The sequence below is a fragment of the Paroedura picta genome, chromosome 8 (genome assembly GCF_049243985.1).
Source record: "Paroedura picta isolate Pp20150507F chromosome 8, Ppicta_v3.0, whole genome shotgun sequence".
In the NCBI taxonomy this organism is placed as follows: domain Eukaryota; kingdom Metazoa; phylum Chordata; class Lepidosauria; order Squamata; family Gekkonidae; genus Paroedura; species Paroedura picta.
The window spans coordinates 24,072,501-24,099,536 of NC_135376.1; the positions used below are offsets into that span (position 1 = coordinate 24,072,501).

General features: G+C 42.6%; 1 protein-coding gene across 3 annotated transcripts in view; it reads left to right on the plus strand.

The window, feature by feature from the left end:
- Window positions 1–23,311, plus strand: part of LOC143843110 (glutathione hydrolase-like YwrD proenzyme) — a 24,618-nt gene extending 1,307 nt beyond the window's left edge. For 2 of the 3 annotated variants that reach the window (XM_077348704.1, XM_077348705.1), the window contains exons 2-12: window positions 442–560; window positions 1,252–1,405; window positions 3,931–4,084; window positions 4,650–4,856; window positions 11,285–11,437; window positions 14,463–14,550; window positions 16,363–16,534; window positions 18,229–18,391; window positions 19,234–19,404; window positions 19,935–20,019; window positions 22,205–23,311. In XM_077348704.1, the coding sequence (XP_077204819.1) occupies window positions 464–560; window positions 1,252–1,405; window positions 3,931–4,084; window positions 4,650–4,856; window positions 11,285–11,437; window positions 14,463–14,550; window positions 16,363–16,534; window positions 18,229–18,391; window positions 19,234–19,404; window positions 19,935–20,019; window positions 22,205–22,443 (1,683 nt within the window). In that variant the 5' untranslated portion in view covers window positions 442–463 and the 3' untranslated portion in view covers window positions 22,444–23,311. The remainder of the gene's footprint in view (window positions 1–441; window positions 561–1,251; window positions 1,406–3,930; window positions 4,085–4,649; window positions 4,857–11,284; window positions 11,438–14,462; window positions 14,551–16,362; window positions 16,535–18,228; window positions 18,392–19,233; window positions 19,405–19,934; window positions 20,020–22,204) is intronic. The other variant, XM_077348706.1, reaches the window with a different exon arrangement.
- The last annotated feature ends 3,725 nt before the right edge of the window (window positions 23,312–27,036 follow it).

Sequence of the window (27,036 nt, forward strand, 5' to 3'; positions counted from 1 at the left end):
ACATCAATATAGTGAAGCTGGGATAATATTCATTAGCTCATATTGAATAGAACTCAAAATACAGTAGAAATAAAAAAAAATATTGAGGTATAGGACCTGCATCTTGCATTTTGTAAAACCTTGTGGCATTTTGTGGAGTGCCGTTTGCATTTAATGACCAACACTAATCGGTTTTACCCACTGGGTCCCAGTAAGAGTTGAGCTGAGGCTCTCACAATTTCTATTTTAGAATGTTATTGTTATTATCTTGTTAAGTTATTATTGTTATATTGTTATTACTGTTACTGTTACATGTTACCATATGTTAATTGTATCTTTTCCTGTTTTCTGTAAACCACCCTGAGCCCTTGGGGAGGGTGGTGTATAAATATAATAAATTAAAAAAATGATAAATGACTGGTGGTTTTAAAAGTTTTGTTTGTAATGTGTATTTCTTTACAGAATTCATACCATTGCCCAAGTGATGTCTCAACTGGAGTTCTGCTCACGAAGATCTCCTGTGGTTTGCAGGAACGGTTGTGTTGCATCCAGCCAGCCCCTTGCAACAAATGCTGGCCTCGGTAATTTGCTTTGAATTGTTCCTTTGTGGAAGCAGGTGATTTCCTTGGGAGGGGACTCCCTTTCCACTATCTTCTCATTACAGTCATTGCATCCTTATATAAGATTCTCACAGTTTACATATACAAGATAAGGTGGTTATTCATCTTAAGCCATGCCTAGCTGGGATGAGAAGCTTTGAAGCCAGAAAAACAAACATCCCAAACCCATTGTGAAATTCACATGACTATGCTTATTTTTTTAGACTGCAAATTGGCATTTTCACATGATTGTTTATTTAAACACTTTTAGGTTGCTTGGAAGAACAAGAGACAAGAAATTATTTTGTTTTCCTAGTCTAGGTGGCCTATCACATTTAAAAATGGACTTGCAAATGGGAGGGGATCCAGTCCACACATCCTCTTTGGGTGTTGCTTGGCTGTTTCCTGAAAGGTCACTTCTCAACATTATACCCGAACTACAGAAGATGTGCCATTTACACTTCCTCTCTTCCGATATCTGAATAACTTGAAAAGCCACTTTCTGATCACTTAATTAAACTTCAAAAATTCAGCTTCTCGTCTTTTACCTTCAAGCCTTCGGTGATGAGAAAACTTACTAAACTGTCACTTGCTAATTCTATATGACGAGTAGTTATGATTTTAGACTCTCTCCCCCAGACTATCACCAGAATGTTAATCTTCCCTACTGCAGATATTTTAAAGAGTGGAGGAAATGCCGCAGATGCTGCTGTTGCTGTAGCAGCTGCCTTAAATGTTACTGAACCATGCAGTACTGGGGTAGGTGGAGACTGCTTCTGCCTGTATTATGATGCGAAAACCAAACAGGTGTATGGGCTCAATGGAAGGTAAGCTTCAAAGAAGGAGTATTTCTCATGTACCGGGGTAATGTTTTCTTAGTGTAAGAGAGCTATAATAGAATTACATATTCAGCAGTAGATTGTCTTTTATAGAAGGGAGATATGCTCTACTTTTTCACAAACAGATTTATACTCTACTTTTCTTCCCAAAGGTGACCAAAAGCACCATGCAACATTGTTCTTTCATCCATGTTATCCTTGCAACCACGATATAGATTAGGCTGATAGAGAATGAGTGGTCCAAGGTAGCCCTGTGAGCTTCCATGGCAGAGTGAGAATCTCACCCTGGGTCTTTCTTCCTTGTTCAACCCTCTAGCTGATACACCAAGAATCCCCAGACCTTTTAAGCATGTTCAGCTGAAGATAAAGGCCATTTGTTCAGTTTTTGTGTGTGTGTCTTCAGGCTTGTGTGCACATCACTGTAATTTATTTTCATACTGATCTTGATAAACATTTGAATGAATATCCCAACGGAAAGGAAGTCTGAAGTTCTTGATTCCTTTGAAAGGCCTTTATTTTAATCAAGAGGTCATTGCCCACCATTGCACCTCATTTCCTTTTCATTCTGATTTTCCTACATTTTGAATTCTGTTCAGAGTTTCATTATTGCAGGGGAACAGCCGCCCTTCTACAACAGGTTAATCCTGAAGGTTAAGAGGAAGGCACCATTATTGGATAGCAACAGTTCCACGTGCTTTTTATGTTCCTGTTGCTGTTTCAGGGAGCCAAGAGCAGAACACGCTGCTAGTCACAAGCCTGCTTTTCCTCCTGCACCTTTTACAAAGGAACAGGAAATTGGTTTAGATCATCGTGCTTTTGAGTGGTTTCCAGGGGTTATGGAATGTACACTGTGCCAATCACCCTGATGAAAATATAATGAAAGCATCGTTTCCTTAGGAAACTATTTTCCATTATTAATTGCAGTAGTTTGTTGTAAAAACATAATGGAGCCATTAAAAAGGAGCAAAATGGGCCAAATTAATCAAAAGCCAATGGGGAGCTTGATGGAAAAACACAGGGCAGGGATTGAAACAAAGGTCTTGCAGCTTGCTCTAAAAAACACCGTCACGACCGCCAGTGAAACTAAATAGAGTCGTTGCTAGAGAAGATCTGTAGCCCTTTAGGTAGCTCTGGTGGCATACTGAAATTGCCACCTTTGTCTTACAAGACTCCTGTGCTTTGAATAGCCAAAAGGTCAGGCAAATATTCAGTAGATATAGTTTCCCTCTCTATCACTGCATCTGTACAGCAGGAGAGACTTAGCTGAATCTTAGCTAAAGGCAGCCAGTAAAGAGAAATGGATACCTGCAGATTGCTTGATCCTAAATATTTGTGGTGCCATTGTTGTCTGTGATATGAAAATAATGATGTGCTAATATTTGTTGCTCTAACAATGTATGATTAAATATTCTCTTCTGCTCTAATGGCATTAGCCAACCTAGGCTGCTGTTCAGTTGCAGCCCACTTTTTAAGTCAATGGCAGATTTCAGAAATGCAAAAAACAAAAAAGATTTAGAAAAGTAGAAAACAATGCAGTAAGAGCAACTTAATCCATACGATAAACAGTGGAAAACAATACAGACCTATTTCCTTTATATAAGCACTCTCCATGCTGTTATAAATGGAAATGCCAATTTTTTCCCCATAGGCCCTCTATTGGCACATTGGGGGAAATGGCCACAAGGTACTGCTGGAAGGAAAAATGGTTCTAATGTAAGCAGGACCTTTGATCATGTGCTGCTTTGCATATGGAAGGCTTGTTAATATGCTTGAATTGGATTCTTTGTAGACATATCATGCAAAGCCAGGTTTGAGAAAGAATATACTAAGAGTAAGGAAAGCTTGCAGTTTGAATGCCAAGAAGGAGAAAAAGTTAGGTGTGGGTACAGCCCAAGAGAAAGCCTGCAACTTTATAACCCAACAGAAGTTTCAAATGGTGTTGCTTCTGCCAGTGATAAAAGCAACTGCTAAAAACCCATGGCCAGTCACTGAACAGCCCCAAAGTTCATACAGAGCAATCTAAAGTAATATATAACAATAACCCATGTTTGGTTCAATCAAGTGTTGCATGCTGGCAACTCTAATAGAGTACTTCCAACCCACTGCTTCAAGGAAGGACTGGAGGGTGCCTTTAGGCCTCCTCACTGAGCCATTTCTGTAAGCTTCCGTGTAATAAGAGTTGTCTACGTTTATTCTTTATTTCTGTAGAGGCATTCACTTTACTGCTTTACATTTTCAAGCAAGGAGACAAAGATGTTTAATGGTTTTTATAAAGTTTTGTCCCCACTCTAAAGTTTGTATCTGTATCCCAACAAGCGTCAAACATAGTACATGTTCTGGCCCTAAGAAGCATTCGTTTTAGTGCAAAGCCCTGGGGACACCCCCCACCCCTAGTCTGTTTCCCCATCCTTCATGAGAACTGTCTTTTTACTTGGACCCCTGGATGTGGCTCCCTGGTATCAGCCTGTCTGCTTATTGGCCTTTTTCATGTGTATGTCTTGTTTTCGTTGCAGTGGGCGGTCTCCACAGTCTCTTACTCTTGAGCTGCTAAAAGAACATGGTTTTGATGAAGCAAATCCCTTGCCACCTCTACATCCATATAATGTCACGGTGCCTGGTGCAGTGGCTGGCTGGTGCGATGCTGTTGAGTTGTTTGGAAGTAAAAATGTGAGCATAATGAGTATGCTTGTTTGAAAGTACAGTGTGTTTGGCGGGGCTGCGTCTTCAGGAGAAGACACCGTGTGTGATATTCCAAAGGCTAACTAGACCGTGTTATTTCTGTGGAATCTGTTACCTTGCCCTACTAATGCTTGAGCTCTGTAGATCTGAGCATAAGTAGGACGGGAAATGTCGGTGCCTTTGTTCAGGATTACAGCTCCCTGAAACCCTGGACTGCAGCAGAAATAAGTAGCTCTACATGTAGACTAGATTGAGCATAAAGTGGCAATCAAGAAATACTTCTCATGCCTTTTTTTCCCTTAGGAAACTTCCTGTAGTATAGGCCAAAATAAGTCAACTTTTTAATGCTGGCAAACTGAAAATATTTACACAGCTAAACTTTCTGAAGAGATTGAGAATGTTTTGAATTAGTCTTGCATGAAATAATCCTTATAGGATGTTGCTGGAACAACTCTTGATTGCAATTACAATGGGATGCAGGTTTGTTTGTTTTTTAAGATGCAACCTCACTGGAAATAATCTCACAATCTTTCATGGTTTTTTACTTATTTAGCTCTCCATGGGGCAGATACTGCAGCCAGCTATAGAGCTGGCTGAAAAGGGATTTCCGGTGTCAGAGATTACTTCCTACCACTGGAAGCACAATGCTCATGTTCTTCAGGCAGCTGGAAACCCACATGGGAAGGACCTGCTGATTGATGGCCAGGCACCTGAACATGGTCAGGTTTTTCACAATCCATTTTTGGCAGACACTTTTAAGGTAGGAGATCTGTCTTAAGCAAGCATCTCTGGAAGCTTGGAGTTAACAAAGGGTCAATCATCTTTAGTGACTGGCTGTATCCATGAATAGAAGAATTACTGTGATTGTATTTGTACCCGATTCAGCCAGAAACTGGCTCCCAAAGCATCTGACAAAAATGATATAAAGTATTTGCTGGCGTATAAGACTACTTTCCCCCCCTGAAAAACATGCCTCCAAGTGGGGGGGGTCGTCCTTTACACCGGGTGCACTTCAGTTGGGATAGACATAGCTGCCCATAGTGGCCCATAGTACTGTAATGTAATGTAACAAACTCTATATTTTGAGTGGAAATATTGGGGGGTCATCTTATACGCCCAGTCGTCTTATAAGGGCAAATACGGTAAGAGGGCTTTAAATTAAATCCAACAGGGGAGCGAAATGTAAATTCAGAACTGAAGATGAGAAGATTGCAAATTTACAGGGAATGGCACATAAGCAGGGAACTACTAACTTACAAGGAAGTTCAAAAACCAAAACCACGGGGCACACAAAGGATGGATTATGATGTCTCTACACTAATGCATGGAGTATGGGAAACAAGGAGGAGGAACTACTACTCCTAACAGAGGAAGGGCACTATGACCTAATCTGAATCACAGAAACTTGGTGGGATAATACTCATAATTGGAATACTAGAACTGAGGGGTACAATCTATTCAAACGAGGCAGACAAGTAAAGAAGCTTAGGCTAACAAGAAGTGCTAAACATAGAAAAAAAAGAGTTCTTTAGTTATATTTCAAGTAATAATAATAATAAGAGTTGGTTCTTATATGCCATTTTTCTCTACCGGAAGGAGGCTCAAAGCGGCTTACAGTCGCCTTCACTTTCCTCTCCCCACAACAGACACCCTGTGAGGTGGGTGAGGCTGAGAGAGCCCTGATATTACTGCTCAGTCAGAACAGCTTTATCAGTGCTGTGGTGACCCCAAGGTCACCCAGCTGGCTGCATGTGGGGGAGCACGGAATCAAACCTAGCTTGCTAGATTAGAAGTCCGCACTTCTAACCACTACACCAAGCTGCTCACTGTAGGACCACTACAAGGACAAGAAAGTGAAATTATAACATGAATCACTCAACTCCTATTTCTCCTCAGTCTTTTCTTGTGAGGGAAATAGTGCTCAGTGTGGCAAAAACATATAACAACAAGGGGGGTGGAAATGGTGACCTAGGGTCACTATGGGGGTAGTCCATAAACACCTAGTTTCTTTAAATTAAACAAAGCCAGATGAAGCAAAAAGTGCTTGTTAATAGTTCAGAATCCTCTTGGAGAAGAGTGACAAGTGGAGTGCCCCAGGGATCTGACCTGGGCCTGTGTTGTTCAACATATTTACAAATGATTTGAATTAGGGATTAGAGGGGGTGCTTATTAAATTTGCAGATGGGGAGACTTGTCTTGGCAGTAGAATGCGTGAACTGGATTTAGGAGTCTTAGTAGACCATACATTAAACATGAGTCAGCATTGTGACTTGGTGGCTAAAAAGGCAAATGAGATTTTGGGCTGTATCAAACAGAGTATCGTGTCCAGGAGGTGATGGTACCGCTTTGCTCTGGTTCAGCCTCACTTGGAGTACTGTATTCAGTTTTGGGTACCACAGTTGAAGAGGGATGTAGACAAACTGGAGTGTGTCCAGAAGAGGGCAACAAAGCTGGTGAGGGGTGTGGAAACCAAGGCGTATGAGGAAATATTTTTTTCATGTCCTATGGATTTTAGATCACTATATGGATATATGTAAGGGATCTCCTGTGTATATTACAGACATGCCACATGATATAAACAATAAATAAATATACATAATGGGGTAGATCCAGCCATTCTCCAGGGGGTCTCCCTTCAACATAAGGATTCTTCCTCCAACTTGAGTGGTTCTTCAGGGACCCTTAAGTGAAAGGAAGCCTCCTTAGACTGGGAGAAAGCTTCAAACTTTGCTCAGTGGAGTAGTAGGATAAAGGTAGAGTCCACCCCAGTATATACCATGTAATACATGAACAAATACAGTATGCATGTGATGAAATAGAGAATTCAATAAAACAGTCCCCTGAAGAAGTTTGTTTCCAACCAGCATACGAGTTCACAAAGATAACGTGAAATACGAATCGCACAATGTATGTATGAATGAATGCTTCTTTTTCAACTGGGAATGTCAGAAGAACTCTTGGGAGGGGGGATATGTGTTTATGTATGAGAAAAGCAGGTTCTTGAGAACCCAGGTGCTGTTTGTGCTAATCAATAGGTTGCTCCCACACATCATGTAATATTATTTGATTGATGTGCTACAGCAACAATTTATAACTGGATTTTCCTGTGTAGACAAGCAAGTTGGGAATAATTCGTCTATCACAACGGTAGTGCAGTATTCAGTGCTGTATGGGTGCAACCATGGAGAGGATATTTCAAAAGTGATGGAGACGAATACATTTTCTGGTTTTGGTATTAGTGAGTACATGGCTTGTCTAAATTTCTAGGAAATCTTGACTTGGGTTAAAACAGCCTGCAAAGAAGGTGTCCTAGCATTGCATTCCCTTTAAATGTTTTGTGAGCTGCAGAGTTTTAGATGAAGGAGATCTCCCAGGTGGTTTACATACTGCATAAATGACGAGTGTGTCTTGACTAATAGCACCTTGTTAATATTTAACAGTTTGGTGCCAGGTGGTAACCTGGTACACCAAGGACAGTAAATGACTTGATGACATGTGGGGAATGAGGACATAGGTTCCTCCTTTTCTTTATTGCTTTGCTGGTACCAGGTTCCAACAGTTTACCTCCTTTAAGTTTTCCCCCTTTCTATAAAAAAAGGGGATCTTCCTTGGAATCAGTTCAAGAGTCACAGGCAATTTCCTTTCATGTACATAAGCATGGACCAGGCAACCATACTTCCTCCCCTCTCCATAGTAGGGACTATAGCAAGGAGTGGCAAACTGTGTTCCTTGACTAGAGCTTGTTTGTGTTTTGGAACCAAGCCATATAATCAACAGGAACCAAGTCCTGCTCTATTCTGGTGTTTCTGGAACTGTGTGCTAGCATTGTATACGGTTAAAGAGTGGCGGACTCTAATCTGGAGAACGGGGGTTGATTCCCCATTCCTCCACCTGCAGCCAGCTGGGTGACATTGGGGTAGTCACAGTACTGTTAGGGCTGTTCTCACTTGAGCATTTCTGTTAGAGCTCTCTCAGCCCCACCTACCTCACATTGTGTTTGTTGTGAGGAGAGGACGGGAGCAGTATTTGTAATAGCTCCTCCTCCTCTTCTTCCTCCTTAGTTTTGATGCTGCTTGGCCTGGCTTCACAACCAGGAATATGCTTCATTTTTTTCAGGGTATGGTTTTGAGTTGTTCACCTAAATTGACAGACCTATTCAGGCATGGCCATTTTTAGCCACCCTTCCTTTTATATCATTACCTGTCAGTCTTAGACTGTTGGGTGGGTCCAAAGGATGAGAACTCCACTTTATGATTCATAAGTAATAATAGAGATGCACCCAAGAGAATATTACATGTGCTTAAGAGCCAAACTGGATGACAAAGTTATGAGGTCCATGAGCAGATCAATGAATGGATCTCCCAAGCAGTTTTTTATTAAAACCTCGCCCAGATATGGATGGAGCTTGCAGGAAGGGGCAGTATTTCTTGGCTGAAGTGGCTTGACTGGAGCTAATATTTGCCCTTCTGGGGAAGATATATATGTGGCTTCCAGGGAGGACACTTCAGTTTAGGAATATGACATGGAGAAAGGTTTAATTTCTCTGCTCTTGTACAGAGTCAAGAAGCCCTGGCAGTCTCTGTTTACTCAATAAAACAAAGCTGTTCAGATTTGACCTCCCAGAATCTCACAATCGAATGGATTAGGAAGGCTACAACTGTTCTAGCTTTCTGCAAATGATGCAAAATGGAATTGATCAAGAGGGCTTTTTACACAGTTAAATAGAACTGTACTGTGATGAAAACAGCAGAAAGTTAGTAAAAATATAGGGACTGTGACATAGTTTTCTAACACTATCAGTAGCCTCCATACCAGGTAGTTTCCACATCACATTTCAGCTATCTTTGAGATGTCTGTCTGTTTTCAGATTTCTGTAGCCCAACCCAGTAGGGCTCATTGGATGTTCCATCCTATTGGTTGACCTTAATTTACATTAAGTAATCTCACTTTGAGCCTCACTGAGAAAAATGCATTATAAATAACCAAACAATACTATGAATTTTTGTTCTAAATCCCCACGAACCATGCTTTCAAGGATCATTTCACACATAATGTCAGTTGCACATGGAGGCCATGTTTCTGTGTCATATTTCTTCCATGCAGTGGTTGTAATATGTGGTTCACCATGTGGCTTGGCCCTACTCCCAGGAAACTGACACATTCCTGGCAATTACTAATCATGGTGGTTGTGTTTGCATTTCTTTTTTTTAAGTTGAGTCAATTATTTATAAGTTTATTTTAGTGCCTATAACTATTTCGGTGGTTATTTATAGACATGCACACAATATATGTCGGGAGACAGGATTTCTCTTCCTTCTCTTCCTCTCATTTGAGAGGATAACTAGTATCTACCTGTCTGCGGCACCAGGTGTTGACAGTTATTCATCCCATACTTTTAGTAGAAGCAATTACTTCATGTGGATGTTTTTTTTTTAAATAATGGCCACTCAGACACCATTCTTGATGCCTTTCCTCAAAAGACCACAAAGTAGTTCACTTCACAATGTAGTTTAAAATATATGACATTTTATTCAAGGTAGTGCACAAACATTCTTAAAGCCTTGAACTGCAAGGAAGATGCTACCCCTGTTATCTCTATCCAGGGTTGCCAATTTTCCTCTGGCCATCTTCAGGGCATTGAGGGAGGCAGTTAAGGTTGCCAGATCCAGGCTGAGAAACTCTTGGATATTTGGGGATGAAGCCTGGGGAGGACAGGGACTTCAGTGGAGTCCAATGCCTCAGAGTCCACTCTCTAAAGCAGGGGTAGTCAACCTGTGGTCCTCCAGATGTTCATGGACTACAATTCCCATGAGCCCCTGCCATCAAATGCTGGCAGGGCTCATGGGAATTGTAGTCCATGAACATCTGGAGGACCATAGGTTGACTACCCCTGCTCTAAAGCACCCATTTTCTCCAGGAGAACTGATCTCTGTAGTCTGGAAGAGAGCTGTAATTCCAGGAGATTCCCTGCATCTAGCATTCCTAGTCCTAACTGTACATTACATTTGCTTGTCCTTCCCAGGAGTGGCAATCAGGCATGCACTGTGAGTGCTATTCTCTTAATTCTGTTCTCAGATGCGCAGAGGCAAATTTGGACTGGGATTGTGTTGGGAGAGGCAGCTTAAAACTTCTCCTGTGACAGTTTTCCAACCTGAAATGGCCTTGGGGTTACAGTTTGCCTTGCTGGAGAAGCATACATATGGCCCAATTGCACACATAGTTCTCCCACTGAAACGAATAGTGCCTCTGGAGCTGTTTCAGGTTAGGACAATGTTGTAGTAAGGAAGGTACTGTGTGCCTGGTGATTCTAGCCTGGACTGTCTTCTAGGCCCCTGGGAATTGAGTTTTGGGCATGGAACTTGCAGCACATGTCTGATCACAAGATACTGGAGAGGAGATGATGAAAATAGCGTAGTTAAATTCTAGGATAGACTACTGTAATGCACTTGACTTAGGGCTGCCTTTTGAAAACAGTCTGGAAGAGTCAATTGCTGCAATATGTGGTATTCAGATTACTGACCAGCATTAATTATAGAGACTGTGTGATGCCAATCCAGAAACAACTGAACTTTGAAGCCCAATTTTTGTTGCACATTTATATTTTGTTGCATATTTATATTCATAGGTGTTTTGTTGAATTTGTCCTTCGTGTGTGTGTGAGGGGGGGGTGATGATTTGAAGAAGGTAGTATTATTTGTAATATTTTTTATAATTTATTGTTATCAATCAATCAAAAATAAACTTGTTCAAAGGGCTCCCCAAGATTTCACAAGTTGCAGACAACATTTTAAAAATCACATATGGTGTCCTGCAGTTAGCAATCTGTGCTGGCTGGAGAGCTTGGGATATGTTTTTCGAAAAAGACTAATGCAACAGTTTTGACGGACATGAGTGGACCCTGCTGTATTAATGGATACAAGCTAAAAAAGTGCTTCCATTGAGAAATGGGTTCAGTTCTCCACCGTGCTCATTCAGAATAGTGGACATGCAAGCCACAATAATCACTCGGATTATCCCCACGGTAGATGCTACTTGACTGGAAATTTAGTAGTAGACAGAGATTTCTGTACATATTCCTACTGTCTGGAGTAGCTCTGAAGTACTTACATGAGCAATGTGGAAAAATTTCATAGCAGCACCTTTTTTTTAAAGCTTGCCTTTGACTCTCTATTATTGCCCGGTTTCCAGGAGCTGGCTAAATCTGGCAAACAGGGATTCTATGAAGGCCGTGTGGCCAAAGCTATCAGTGAGATTGTGCAGCTTAATGGTGGAGTATTGACTTTAGAGGATCTGAAACATCATGCCACCGAAGAAGTCAAACCCATTGTCACAAATTACAAGGTATGCCAAGGAACCAATGAGGTTCCACTGTTAGATTAGATAACCATCTGTTTAACCATTCTCTGCCTTGAGTGTTTACTATTTATTCGTCAGCTGTTGGGGTATATCCTGATAAAGTCCAGTTGAAAAGAAAATCCTTTTGATTAATTTGATAATGGCTTCTGATTAACACAAATATTGTCTCTACTACAGAACAAATGCAACACAAAAGCCTATTGAATGTAACAGCACCCCACATTCTAAAGATATCCTAACTCATTTGGCAGAAAGTTGAGAAGTTCAAATATACTATTTATTGCCACTGGCCTGTGTTTGCTGCATTGCTTGAGGCATTTGTCTGGTGGCATTAGAAATGCAAAGTCCTCAGCAAGACACTAACACGTACATTTAATGAATTTGTGCTAAACTGGCAGATTTCCTGGCACGCTGTTGAACTGGGACTCAAGACAAAAAGAAAGAAGAATTGAGAGAATATTCTGAATCTCTGCCCAACTTTTGTGTTCTCATTCTCCCACCCACATAAGTTTCCACAAAAGAGGGTGTTGTATTATTCAGTGTGTTGCTCCTGAAACTTCAAAGCAAAACTTTCCAGTCACATAGCCAAGTTTGAAAAGAAACTGGGGTGTTCTTGCCAAGTTATCCTTGGGATTCCCTCACCACATTGTTCCGTAGTGTCTGTTTTGCTTTTTCTCTAATTTTCTGCCTTCTGTAGATCAATAAGTGCCAGCCAACGAACTGCGCAAATACAGGCACAAGAAACTAGACTTTGATCTGACTTCTAATTGTTAGCTTTTCACGGAATTAGTTACATGGAACCCATATTTAAGAATAATGTTGTTCTAAAGCTTGGAGTTTTCGATATATGTGCAAACTGTTTACGGTCAGGCTGACTCACTTTAAATCCAGTTCAGCCCAGTAAACCAACTGTGAAATTTTCTTCTTCTGCCTCAGTTCAGCCAGTACAATATCTAAACATATATAAATCTTATTGACTCATGGGGATATCTAAATCAATATGGTATAGAGTTTTGAAATCTGGAGGACCAAAGTACCCGAGTTACTAAAAAGATACCCTTGAAAACTGTTGATTTGCATTCCTCCCCAGGGATTCAAAGCAGCATGCTGGGAGTTATACTGCAGCCATGTAACAAATCCTCAGCTGCCCTTTCTTCATAGTATTCATGTCAGAATTGTTTTACTGGAGAGGAATATAGGGAGTGAGTGGTTGGAATCAGACAAGGATTGGGAACATTTAATCCTTCCCTACCAATCACTTTCTTCCTGAAAACATTGTCTCTGCTTGTTTGACTATGCCAACCAAATCAGTCGAGATTAAGTTGGGATTCCTATATTTGGATGTAACCTAAGTTCATAAATTAGTTGGATGAAGAACCCTCATGAGCAGTCTTCTATTAACCAGCATTAGTGGTGTTGCCAGTTTTTGGATGCTACAGTAAGCAGACAGTGACATCTAAATGCAGTCCTAATCTTGCTAGCAAGAAAAGTGGTTCCTGACTCAGTTAATTCATTTTCTTTGAGAGCACCCATTTTCACAGAGTTAATATTGATTTAGTTAACAATGTGTAGGCCGGAGAACTTGGACTGGCTACCTATGTACAGTGTAGCTTTTGTTTATGGTGTCCCCTCCACGAAATGCCTGAAAAATTTCCTTTGGGTTCTTCAAAGCTTCTAGGGGTTCTAAAGAGCAAAGTGCAAGGTCTGTGGCACACGGGGTACACGAAGGAAAATAGATCTTTTCCCTGTTGTGTTAAGAAACCCTTAAACATGCCTAAATTCTCTGACTTTGCAGGGTTGTTTTGTTTGAACTCTGAATAGTAATTTGCCTGATTCAGGCTTCTGTGCAACTCCAAACTGGTGCAACCGTCTAGCTCTTTGAGAACCTGTTAGTCTCAATACAGTACAAAGGAGAGATGACTGATAGGTTGAAATTAAGCAAAACATAGATATGCATTAGTTCTATCCTCAAATGGTAGAATCCTTGGAATCTCATTCTACCAGGATATAAAAAAAGGAATTTGGCAATAATGGGTTGTATTTACCTATTTATTTCCACTGCATAAAAAGTCTTCTACCAAAGTAAGGTTTCTCACTTAAGGCTCATTGCTCCTAAATTACACAGTCCATTTCAAGTGTCCGAAGTTATTCACCTTGTAGCAATAAAGTGATGGCATTTCCCCCCAAATTTGATACTGTTTGAAACTGGCTAGTTTATTCCTGTTCATTGGTGGCAAATAAGCTCAGAGCAATTCTGAGAATGTTGAGTGCATCGGTCAACAGTGTAGTCTTGGGAATTGTGATGCTGGAGTTCTCACTTAAGCAAAGGAGACTCTAACACCCATTTATTAGCCAAGGTGTGCCAAACTGCAATCATGCCTTTCAAGACTGCCAAGAATAGTCTCTCTCTAAACCCAGACCCAGTAATAAACACATTAGTCACACTGGGAGTGCACATGAGCAATGTGTTTAAACAAAAAACCAAAACCATATGGTGCTCAGTTGAACATACATGTGTTATTGAGAAATTTCTAGCTCTGCCTTGACCTTAATCTTGCTAAAGAGAACTAAATCCTGATTTTTTTTATTTCTTCCATTCTAGTAAGGTATTTCTGAAATGTACCTTCCCAGCATATGCTATTGTTATCTAAGGGAAAATGGTGGGATTTCCCATTGTGCATAGAGAGAGTTCTGGACTTGCGTTTTTAAGATTTAGGAGCTAGTTTTAAAAGAAGCTGGTATTTGCTTTCTGATCAGGGGCAATAACTGTAATACATAGTACTACAAAAACTGTAATACATACTACACATTTAAATATTGTTGTTTGCATGTCAAAAAGATAATATAATTAAATAAACTGGTTTGATACAGTGATATAACAAGCATGCTCATATAGATAACAGCTAGTGTGTTGGGAAAAATACTCCCCTTTCTTGTATTGTATTGTATTGTATTGTATTGTATTGTATTGTAAATGTTCAACATAAAGTGCTAGAAATTTCTTTTGCAGGGTATGAATGTTTGGGAAATCCCTCCCAATGGACAAGGAATCACAGCATTGTTAGCTATGAACATTTTAGAAAATTTCAATATGAAAGGTATATTTCATTTGAACATCTCCAGTGTCTGCTGCTTCTTGTAAAGAATAGACCCAGAAAGGGAAGTAAACTGCCAGGTGTATCACTTTTAGGGTGGGGGGGAGGAAGCCTGTCACCAAATCCAGTCCGAACCAGAAGTTTCTATAAGTTATTGCAGTGATTCAAAAACAGTATTGATTAACTGATGCATTTTGGCCTAGCAATGCGGAAGAGCTGATAGCATGAGCCCCTTGTCTCTCCTGTCGCAGCATTGTATGGAGGGAATTGGTAAAAAGTTCTCTAACCTGAACGTGATAACTTCTCATTCTAATCTTGTAAAAGGTTGATATAAAAATTTCACAAATATCGACCAAATTAATTTTTTAAAAGTTTTTAACGCTTGGAAATCCTGTGTTATATACCACTTGCTGTCTATTCAATATTTTAAATTCCCGATCGACTGTAAAACAATAAATTGTTCCACTCCATATTTTCAAGTGCCCTTGACTGTATGTCAGTCTTCATAGGTGTTGCAAGGAGGAATTCTCTTTCAGAGGTATGGATGATCTCTTTTCTTATGCTGTGATCATCCTCACTGCTGTATTTTGTTTTGCCCTTGAGTGAGAGGTTTGGTAATGCTACAAGATGTAATTGGGGAAAGCCTAAATCAGTCTCTGGAGATATAAACCAGGATATTGTGGTGTTTGCATTGTAATTCCTGTTGTGGGCAAATACTGGGAAGTGTTAGTTCATCACTGAATACAAGACACAGTTTGCAAATGACATATTGGATAAACAATAGCTTGTCATTACACCTCAATTATCTTGAAGTATTTCCTTTATAATTTCCTTATATATTTTTGGAACTTTTAAGAAATTAAATGAAATAACAGTTGAAACAGAGAAACAATACAAGCTTGCCCCTTCCTTGCTAACTATGACCTGCCATTTCAATAATCTTTTCTTATTTTTAATTTCTTTGCTCTCTGAAGCCTGTTTATTTCTGTTTTTGAGAACCAGATTCACAGCTTCCACTCTGCAAACAAGTTTTTCCCCCATTTGAGGGATCTCTTAGTAAGCCCTCCTTTACATTATATTACTTTGCATTTAAATGATTCAGACTTCAGGACAAGTACTACCATAATAAAATTTGATGGGGAAGTTGCTTCAGTCGCAGAAGGCCATGTTATAACACAGTGGTCCCCAACCCACGGGCCGCGGCCCGGTGCTGGGCCACGAAGGCCTTGGTGCCGGGCCGCGGCTCCTTCTTCCCTCCCCCCCCCCGAAGCGAGAAGCTCGCCAGGCCGCGAGCAAATCGGCCTCCAAAGCGGCCGATTAGCTCGCGGCCCGGCAAGCTTCTTGTTTCGGGAGGGGAGGGAAGAGAAGCTTGCTGAGCCGCAAGCTAATCGGCCGCTTTAGCGGCCGATTTGCTGGCGGCCCGGAGGGGCCGGGAGGAGGAGCCGCGGCCGCCAGCATGGCAGCGGCGCAAACGTGCATGCGCGGACTGCCGTGCCTGCTCGTTTGCGCCCGTGCCGGGCACAAATGCGCATGTGCGGCAGTCCGTGCATGCACGTTTGGTCTGGGGCTGCCGCGTGTGCGCGGGCCCCCGGGCCGCCCTCTCCCCCCACTCCAGAGTAGCGGTCCGCAGCGGCCGAAAGCTTGAGGACCGCTGTTATAACAGAGGGAGCAGATCTGCATGTTGGTGGGCATCCACATGATAAAGTTTATTTTATTTGAGCAGCAATATTGTCAAGTTGTATTTATGTGGATGAAATATATTCAGGAGTAATAAATCCTGTCTCTTGGGTCTGATGTTATTCTTTTTGTTTCTAGAAATGGATCACAATACCACGAATTATTTGCATGTTCTAATTGAAGCTTTGAAAATCAGTTTTTCTGATGCTTTCTGGTTCTGTGCGGATCCAGAAAAAAATTCTGTTCCAACAACAGAGCTCCTTGCAAAATCTTATGCCAGAAACCGTTCCCAGCTAATTGATTTACAGAGGTATGGACTCTTTACTTGCTTGCTTTTTAAATTGTGAGCACAAGCATAGTTCAGATCCTGATCTGTGGGGAAATTTTTTTTTCTAATACTATTGGTCAAAGCTTTCTTTGAAAAATATTGCTGCAGTCTTTGTTTACGTAAATTGCTATCTTTGGTTTATTTGATGTGGCCAGGATCCAGAGAGCTACTTTGGGCACACCTAAGGCCTGAGGCATGCCCTTCTTTGCTTTAGATCTGACCTCCAGGCAATATCATGCAATTTTTTTTTGTATGTGGCATGTTGACAGGGCTGCTGTTTAATAAACTTAAATCCGAAACCTCTATAGATGTTTGGAACATGTAACTCATTTTATATTTTTATTGGAAGTATAGAAGTATGGAATTCAGGTTTTTTTTTCTTTTGAGATTTTTTATATATGTCCTAAGTAAAACTATTATAGAACATCGAATGGAACATTTCAGGGATGGAAAGAGGAAAGTGATGGGGGGTGGGGAGAAACTGTAGGGGAAAAGATGCTGGTTCTTGGATATCACTAGCCTACTTATGGAAACCATTTAGTTCCATTTGTTGTCATAGCAATCTGTAGCCCTGACCTGGGTAGCCTAGGCCAGGGGTAGTCAACCTGTGGCTCTCCAGATGTTCATGGACTACGTTTGCTGGCAGGCGCTCATGGGAATTGTAGTCCATGGACATCTGGAGGACCACAGGTTGACTACTCCTGACCTAGGCTATCCCAGTCTTGTAAACTAAGCTGGGTTGGCCCTGGTCAGTATTTGGATGGGAGATCACCAAGGAATATCAGGGTCGCTATGCAGAGTCAAGTGCTGGCAAATACCTCTGTTAGTCTCTTGCCTTGAAAACCCTACAGGGTCACCATCAGTTGGATGTGACTGTATGGCAAGGGGGGGAAAGTAATCTGTAAGGCAGCCTAGTAAATTCATCAACAGCTCTGACTTCAGTGATCCAAATGACTAGGGAGAGTTTGCAGACTGGCACAGATAGGGAGCCAGCTTGATGTAGTGGTTAAGAGAGAAAGGAAGGGCAATTGTAAGCCGCTTTGAGACTTCTGGTAGAGAAAGACAAGCAGGAAAGGGGAGAGGCTATGGGGGGTTGTTTGTTTGTTTGTTTATTTATTTATTTATTATTTAACTTATAACCCCCCCTCCACTCCCATGTCAGCTTGTGGTGGCTCACAATAAAATAGATCCACAATAAAAAACCCATAAAACATATAGCCACACATTGGCGGTGGACTAATATCCCCTCCCACCCCTGCTCACAGAGGAGGCATAATGTCCGAGGGGGGGGTTAATAGGGAGTAGCATAGATCTTAACCACTTGAGTGGGAGCCCAGATATTAACTGCCCTGGCCTCAACCAACGACCAGGGAAAGGGAAAGATACTCAGTACTTTTTGAGAATGCTCCAGCAGAGTGACCCAGACCATTTCTGCACTGGAGGCTTTGCGCTGGGCTGCAGGCTGGGGTTTGAATTGGGGCAGGTTGCCGCACGTCTTCCTGCTCTCACATGTGGGAGCATTTGGCCTGGTGCACCTCATCTGCCCTGGATTTGTGCTCCTGCATGGGAGGTGAAACAGCAACATTCCCAGTGCAGAAATGGTCCAAGGTTTGCTTGAATAGTGAAACTATTGATGTGCTGGAATGTACTTGTTTGTTTGTTCTGTTTCTGTGCAGGGCTGCTTACAGCCTTAATCATGGAAATCCTTTCTCAGTCGGAAATGACACAGTTTATTTCACTGTGGTTGATGGTCAAGGCAATGCCTGCTCCTTTGTTAACAGCAATTACATGGGATTTGGCACAGGGCTGGTACCTGACGGCTGCGGGTTCACATTGCAGGTAAGAAGATATTTTTTGACTTTGTATGTGAAGTGAGAGGTATTGGCACATAGTATTAATTCAGCATCTTTAAACATGGTTGTTTTAAAAATGTTGTTCAAAGTGTTGCAAAAGATTCTAAATATGTGATCAGGGGAACAGATCCTGCCTGCACACATGGTCAGTTGCAGGGGTGCCTCCTAGGAGGAAGATCAAACCCCACTCAAAAGGGTTCAAGTCAGGAACAAGATGAAACTCCCATTTGGCACAACTAGAGACAATGATGACTAAGTTGCTGCAAGGGCCCTGACCTTGATCGAGTCCCCAGGGCAGTGGGACATGGGGTTCTTCCCTCCCCCCTTTTCAAGGGTAGAAACAGCTGTGGGGTGTGGGGGACAAACCACACCATCCATCCATCCATCCATCCATCCATCCATCCATCCATCCATCCATCTGTTTTTAGGGCACATTAAATGACTCTGTCTTAGATGGTAACAAAGATCACCCACCCACAATTTATTTCAGCAGGGTTGATATTAGTACATGTGAGTCGTTTACGGTAACAGTATAAGTTTTCTTAATCTCTTCAGAAATGAAAATTGGCCATTTCCCCCTCTGAAACTGAAATTGTATTTTAGAAATGCATAGGGTGAAGGGGACAGGAATACAATCCAACACTTATCCTGTACTTGGGGCATCGAAAATCCTGATATTCTTCCACAGCAGTCAGTGGTGTCTCCTTCTCTGTCTCAAAATTCCCATCCTTCCTGCAGGCTCAGTTGTGGTTGTTTTTTAATGCAGCCCACATGCGTTGCATTTTGAGAGTCTCTGGTTTTTATTGAGTTTATGTATTCATTTTTCAGAATAGAGGCTTCAGTTTTTCCCTGCACCCTGAACACCCAAACTGCCTGGCACCGAACAAGCGGCCATATCACACCATTATACCTGCTCTGGCAACAGCTGCAGACTCAGGAGAACTCCTGTGCTCTTTTGGAGTGATGGGTGGATTCATGCAGCCACAAGGACATGTGCAGGTGGGCATCTGATGGTTTTTAGAAGGGTCCATGAGAAGTAGGACATTCTCAAATCCTGTAATCCCAATGTATAAAAGCAAAACCTATGAATAAAGAAGAGTTGGGTTTTATTCCCCACTTTTCTATACCTCGACAGACACCCAGCGAGGCAGGCAGAGCTGAGAAAGCTCTAAGAGAACTGCTCTGTGAGAACAGCTCTAAGAGAACTGTGACTGGCTCAAGATCACCAAAGCTGGCTGCATGTGGAGGAATCAAGCCCAGTTCTTCAGATTAGAATCCGCTGCTCTTTAACCACTACAGCAGGCTGGTTAAAGGGGGTGGTGGTGGGTCCCCCAGGAAGCAGAGGCACAGCAATCAGCTAGGCATTGGTGGAGCAGAGGAGGGTCAGGAAGGATTGGCCATCCAGAGGGCAGCTGCCTGCATTGCCCTCTGGGTAAGACTGGCCCTGTTGTTGTGCTGGGATCATGAGATAGATTAGCCTTTTCTTGCTCCCTTTGCCTCATTCCATTTCCCTCTGCACATTCCTACAGGTACTACTGAACATGCTGGAATTTGGGATGAATCCACAGCAGGCCTTGGACGCTGCTCGTGTTTATGTTGAATACAAGAATAAAGGTAAACCTATTAAAAAAATTAAACTGACGTGTTGGGAAATATCTCAAATGTGTCGTTAGCAGCTGTTGAAACTGGAATCCTGGTTATACTTAGTGTTATGGATGCTGTGGAATTTTTGTTAACTGGGGAGATTGATTAGAACGGGTTAAAATAAGAGAGGTGCTACTGAGTTGTTGTTTTTTTAAAGATAGATTCAGTTTCTTTCCTGACTGTCAATACCTGTCATTCCCTGGATTTCCTTCCTTCCTTCCTTCCTTCCTTCCTTCCTTCCTTCCTTCCTTCCTTCCTTCCTTCCTTCCTTCCTTCCTTCCTTCCTTCCTTCCTTCCTTCCTTCCTTCCTTCCTTCCTTCCTTCCTTCCTTCCTTCCCACAAAAAAAACTCTGCTATGCAACTGAAATCAAAGCAGTATCCTTTACTAAAAGTCATTCTATAGGCTACACGAGAGGTCCATAATGGGATCTCTGGAAAAAAAAATTTTTTTTTACTTTTAAAAAGAAAGTAATGTGAGAGGGAGGATTTGGATTATGGCTGCAGTCGTGAGACAGGAAACGTCACGCTTTCCTTCATACCCTTTTCCCTATAGCAATGTCCCCGTCCCCCAAGCTGCTAGCAGCCACGATACGACACCAGACAGAGACCAATATGGCCCCCCCCACCCCCTCCAGCTCAGGGACGATAATAGCTCTGGACACGGATTGCTGTTGTGGGAATGGCACCAAGAAAAAGAATGCCTCTTCCTCCAGTCCTGTGGCCCAGATGCAGATCACCCACTGGTGGGATAAATTTTACCTTTCAAGAATACAGTCGTGGATCTCCCACATAATGTAGTTTGGGTTCTTGCTCGATTTATATTCTAACTGTATTAGGGCGGAAGTAGACATGATAGGGGCATCCATATGTATTGAGCCAAACATCCACGCATTGGGTATAAAATGGAGTGTGGGATGGGGAAGTAAATTTTAAGCATGCTGGCAAGGGGAACTGAAGCCTTTCCTTGCCCGGTTTACTGGACTCATGTCTGGAATTTGGGCTACACTGGGAACAAAATGCTTCAAGCAGTTCAGTGACCTATCAAGATATAGTGGGGATGCCTCTTGAGTCTTTGCTTTATGGCACATATTGTATAAAAATACCTTTCCCCACCCCTGCTCTACATATGGAGAAGAAGACATGAATAAATACGTGCTTATGGTTGCAGTGTTAGTCTAACAAATTTCCTTGAGATATGCTTCCATAAGACCCATTATGCACGGGCCAGAATGCCCGAAGTGGCAGCGACAGGGCTTCGGGGAAAATCCCCGATTGCCCGATGTCACCTCCATCCAGGGTCCAGCCTGGCCCAGGGCCACAGAAGGCCTGCATTATGGAAACACAGGAACTGCCGCAGCTTCCTGATAGTGCAGGCTCTTGCAGGGGCTGGAGCAGGCAGGTGCTGTGCATAATTGCCAGTGCCAGGCTTTTCGGCCCAACTTACGGTGTACCTGTAGGGACACCACACGCTACTGTGGGCTCCACGGAGCCACGGAACTGGCAAGGGTGTCCCTCTGCCCCTGCCAAAGCATGTGGAGGGAGCTCTGCCCCCCACTCCCCCTGGCCCCTTCCCATCTCCCCCCTCACCACTGCCGCTTACCCCACTGGCCCCGGCGCAAAGCACATGTGCGCACACTATGCTGGGGTAGCCCCGCATGCCCCGCCCCTGTGCGTTCATGGGGAATGACGGGGCATCCGGCCCCGCCGCAACAGCACGGTGGCAGCACAGAGTAGCTGCCACCATGCATAATGGGTCTAAGTCATTCCATACACACATAGAAATAGTCTGTAAGTCACCACAGGACTTCATTGCTTTTATGAGGGACTGTGGCTTCCAGGCAGAACATCTGCTTGGCATGCAGAGACCTCAGGTTCAATACCCGGCATCTCCAGTTAAAAGGATCAGGTAGGAGGTGATGTGAAAGACCTTTAACTGAGACCCTGGAAGCTGCTGGTGATCTGAGTAGACTTTGATGAACCAAGGGTCTGATTCAGTATTAGGTAGCTTCATGTGTGTTCATGTGATCAGGTCTTAGATAATGAGTAGTTTTGCAAGGGAGGTTTTGCAAGGGAGGAAGGTGGCAAATAAATGTTTTAAAGAACTGTTATCTGGGTCAGATGACGATGCATGCTCACAGTGTGAACTTTTATACAGCAGGTTCTTGGCACATATTCTTGGAAGATGGCATCCCACAGAACGTCATGAAAGAATTGAGAGCCATGGGTCACACCATCACGATGGTTGTAACTGGGCACAGCAGGAGCTTGTTTGGACGAGGTCAGATTATTACCCAGGGAGACTGGTGGAGACATGGGAGCAATCTGTCTGCTTCTAGCAAGGTGCTATGGGCTGGATCTGACCCTCGAGCTGATGGTTGTGCACTGGGGTACTAGCATGAAGGAGAGCAAAAGAACAGCCATGTCTATAAATCAATTTCTGAAAATAACAGAGGGTTAGAAGAAATGGGTGGACATCATCGCCGCTGTTATTCCTTAGAACCCACACTCTGATTGAATCATGGATGCCTCGGCTTGAAGTTCTGGGGGACATCTCCACAGGGGTAGACAGGCTGAATAAAGCAACTTATGGTTTTGTAGAGAAAGAGAACTCAAGGAGGGGGAATGTTGTTTTTACAAAAATCCATATTTGTCTTAATGAAAAATATATCAGCATTTCCTTAAAAATGGAAATCCATTTAAAATTTATTAATTGGGTGTTCTCTCTTCTTAACCTTTTAAATGAAATCAGACTCGCAGTAGATATGTACCTCATGTGATTTTTATAAACAGGTTTTTAATTTTGAGACTATGCCGGAATTGTACAGAAGCCCTTCTGGTTTTGTTTACTTTTCTAATGGGTTCGCTATAAGATATAACTTGATAATACACAAAAAAAAATCTAATTAGACAAAAAAAAAATTTTAGGTGGACAAACAAGAACTAGGAACAGATAGACTTAGATTCAGCTACCTCTTCTGCCTTAAATTCTGCTTGGCCCAGCCATTCTCTACCATCCTAACCTACACCACAAGGTTGTTGATGGGATACAGCGGAGCAGACAGAGAACCAAGTATATTGCACTTAGTTCCTTGGGAGAAAGGCAGAACACTAAATAGATTAATGAATATCTTCCCCCAATCCCCCCCAAATCATTTTCAGTATTAACTAGCTTTCTTATAATACTGTGTTTCTAGAATTATTTTTATGGTATCTATTGCTATGATGTTTAATTATTGCTGAATAAAAAGTCTTCTTTTAATAATGGTATTCCATATACTTTGTGATTACTGTAGTAAACTAACAAACTGGTCTGAACTATACTCGAACGCCACAATTCTCAAATTCCACATGTTGCTGAGAACTCACCAAAATTGTACAGCCGGTTTTGAGTAGCCATGGGAGTGTGGCTTTGAATTTCTGAAGCAGCTCCCACCTACCACATGGCAAACTGTTTTTGAAATTAACAGGAATTTCCAAAGTATCTTCAGATATAGCAGGTGATTGCTATTGTAGGGTAAGGGGAGTAAACATTTCTTTCAGCTGTATGAAAGCCCTTGAGCTGCCGAAGTAGCTCTTTTAAGCCCAGCCTCTGTGTTTGAGCTGTTGTTATGCAGGACAAATGGACCTGCCAAGACTTGTGAAGAAGGGGAAATGCACTTCCCCTCTTGGTCTCCATTACTTCCTACAGGTCCTAGGGATGCCAGCCTCCAGGTGGAACCTGGGGATCCCCATGAATTACAACTCATCTCCACGCTACAGAAATCAGTTCTCCTAGAGAAAATGGATGGCTTTATGGCATTGTACCCCAAGGGGGTCCCAGTCCTCCCCAGTCTCCACTCCCAAATTCCCAGGAGTTTCTTCACCTGGAGCTAGCATCCCTAGTCCCTGACCAGGAGGTACCTGGGAACTCTAACTGGCTTGTCTCCAGCGGCTCTGGCCCTGCCCCCCTTTCCCCTCACCATCATTTCTGGTGCTCCAGTGCAAGACACCAGTTTGGATTGCTATGGCAACTTAATGCGCAGCCTGAACTCCCTTTTGGGTGTGCATGCACTTGCTGATATTGCTGTTAACATGGAAAGGGGGCAAATTAAATGTTTTCAAAACTAGGACGACAGATTTAGAGAGCAGTGCTACCTAACCTTTTGATGATGATGATGTCATCCGTTCAGTCGTGTCCGACCCTCGGCGATTCTATAGGAAAGTTTCCACCACGCGTCTCTATCAATGACTGCTTCTTTTAGTTGGTCCATGGTCATCCCTGTGTCAGCTTTGATCGTGTTGAGCCAGCGGATCCTTTGGCGACCATATTTCCTTTGGACTCTGACCATGCTGAGCATTAATGATTTTTCTAGTGAGTTTTATTGTACGATGTGTCCAAAGTAAGTGAGCCTTAGCCGTAATATCTTCCCTTCTAATGACATAGTTGGTTTGCTCCTCTCTAAAACTATCTTGTTGGTAACTTTGGCTGTCCATGGTATTCGCAGCATTCATCTCCAACACATAATTTGAACAAACTATTTACGGCAAGCTTTACTATAAACTGTGCAGAAAGTGGATTTCAAGGTAAAGACGGTTTCCGTGGAAGAACAAGGTATGCAAATTCACACTGTCAATAGGCAACGATGTTGGCAGTCAAGTGGGTGCCTGGTGACTTCTAGCGTCTTCCTCTTGTCTATGACATAATAGTCAAAAAATGCAACAGCCCCAAAATGGAATCATCTCTAGAATACAGTGTTTAAGTCCACTGTTCCCCTAGAGTGTGTGATGGCTGCACCAGTGGCTGTGTTTATTATATGAATCCACATGTCCATAAAGTAAAATTATACATTCAGGGAGTGTGTATGAATGCGTATGTATATAGTCAAAATGGGGGGGCTCAGTTGCACTACAGCTCCTTAAAAACTGATGTGGTGTGATAATGCATTAAGCTGTGTTCAGGACATTAGATTCAGTGTGTGCAATGATTCATGTACACATATACACTATGATGGGGGAGGAAAGGAAAAAAGCTTCCAGTGCCCAACGGTTGGGGAAGCAGTCGGAGAGCAACGTGCAGCTGCAGGGCTGGGTTCCAGTTACAGAAGTTTGGTTCAGAAGTTACAGTCTGATGGCTCTAAAGGGGAAACTGCCGGTCCACATGGAAACGCAGCCAGGTTTCAGCTTCTAACAGTGTAGGTCGGATCCTAATGTTGTATTCTGTGGCCTGCTGCTGTAGCAGGGTGTGCTTACAGAAATACATAAGTTTTTATTTCTCCTGTCTTTTTGTGAACTACAACTGCATTCAAGGGGCCTGATTAGCTGGTTTAAGCAAAGAATTATCACATGGCTGTATTTGGATGTTGTGACACAGTTTACTAATTTAACAGGATTAACTTTTGCGTATATATTCCCACTGTCATGATGGTCAGCTCATAGTCTGAGGAAGAGTGCTTGCACTCGAAAGCTCACGCCTTGAATAAATCTTTGTTGGTCTTAAAGATGCCACTGGAACTCTGATTTTGTTTTATAAGTGGACCAAGTTTGCCACAAGGGAATTTGTTTTGATAAAGATTTGAGTTTTACCCTGGACATCTTGTTGGTCTTTAAAGGTGCTTCTGGACATTGATTCTTGCTTTTCTATTGCTAGACCAACATGGATAGCCACCTGAAACTGTTTTGATAAAACATCTGAGAATCTCCAAAAGCTTACACGTGTGCAGTGCTGTCCTATCAGTGCATTTTGGGAACTTACTATCCCAGAACTCCCTTTGGGCTTAAGTATATAGGTACATTGATGGCAGCCTTAAATTCCAGTTTGCCACCCTAGAGCCCAGATCTGGCCATGTGATATGTAGGGGAACAACAACCAACAATATAGGCGAATGCCTTGAATTTATAGAGGGTTAGGATTAGGCATATGGGTAATATAGACTTTCCAGTTCTTGATGCATCAACTCCTTTTTGTCCTTTCTGTTGCCATCTGTGCTACACCAATTATTTCTCTTAAGCTGAAATTCCTTTGAGCCATTGTAAACTGTCAGGAGCATGATCTAGAGATGCCAGCCTCCAGGTGCCCTGGAATTGCAGCTCATCTCCAGAATACAGAGTTCAGTTCCCCTTTTGGATGGTGGACTATAGCAGGGGTAGTCAACCTGTGGTCCTCCAGATGTTCATGGACTACAATTCCCATGAGCCCCTGCCAGCATTTGCTGGCAGGGGCTCATGGGAATTGTAGTCCATGAACATCTGGAGGACCACAGGTTGACTACCCCTGGACTATAGGATGTTGTATCTCATTGAGGTCCCTGACCTCCCCTGGCTCCATCCCCAAATTTCCAACAGTTTCCCAGCCTGGATCCGGCAACCCTCCTCCCCTATCCCCCATCTGTGGCTGAGAGGACCTGGTCACCCTACCACACTCCCATCATCCACCCTACTTTTTGTTTGCACGGGAACCCGATGCTTAAGAACCAGGCATCGTAAAGGAAAATAGTGGGGAAATTAGTTAATTGCTTGGACATTTTTAGCTTTCTACCCTTTATATGCTTATAGCTTCTCTGTTTTACCTGCAACAAACTGCTTATTATAAAAACTCTGACCTCAATAGCATCAATTGGCAATGAGTTGTGTTTGGGAGCTAGAAAGAGGTCACCTGTTTTAATGGGCACACTCGTATCGCCACTCTTAACGCCAAGAAGTGGTGTGATGGAAATTCCATACTTCCCAGAGACACACGGGTTCTTTTACTGTTGCGATCACTGAGAGAACCCACTGTGGCCTCCCACCCAGGTCCCATGAAGCCACTACTGGATCTGTGATTTTTACCATGAGGACAGGTATGGATGTGAAAACAGCAGGAAGAGAGAAGGGCCCATCTCCCTGTAACCAAAAGAAAGAGCCAGCATGCAACCGGGAAGCAAAAAGCTCCCTTCAGAGAGTGACAAAAAGTTTTCCAACAAACACAAGGACTTTGTAATGTGGATGGACCTGTAAATTCTTGTCTCAAGA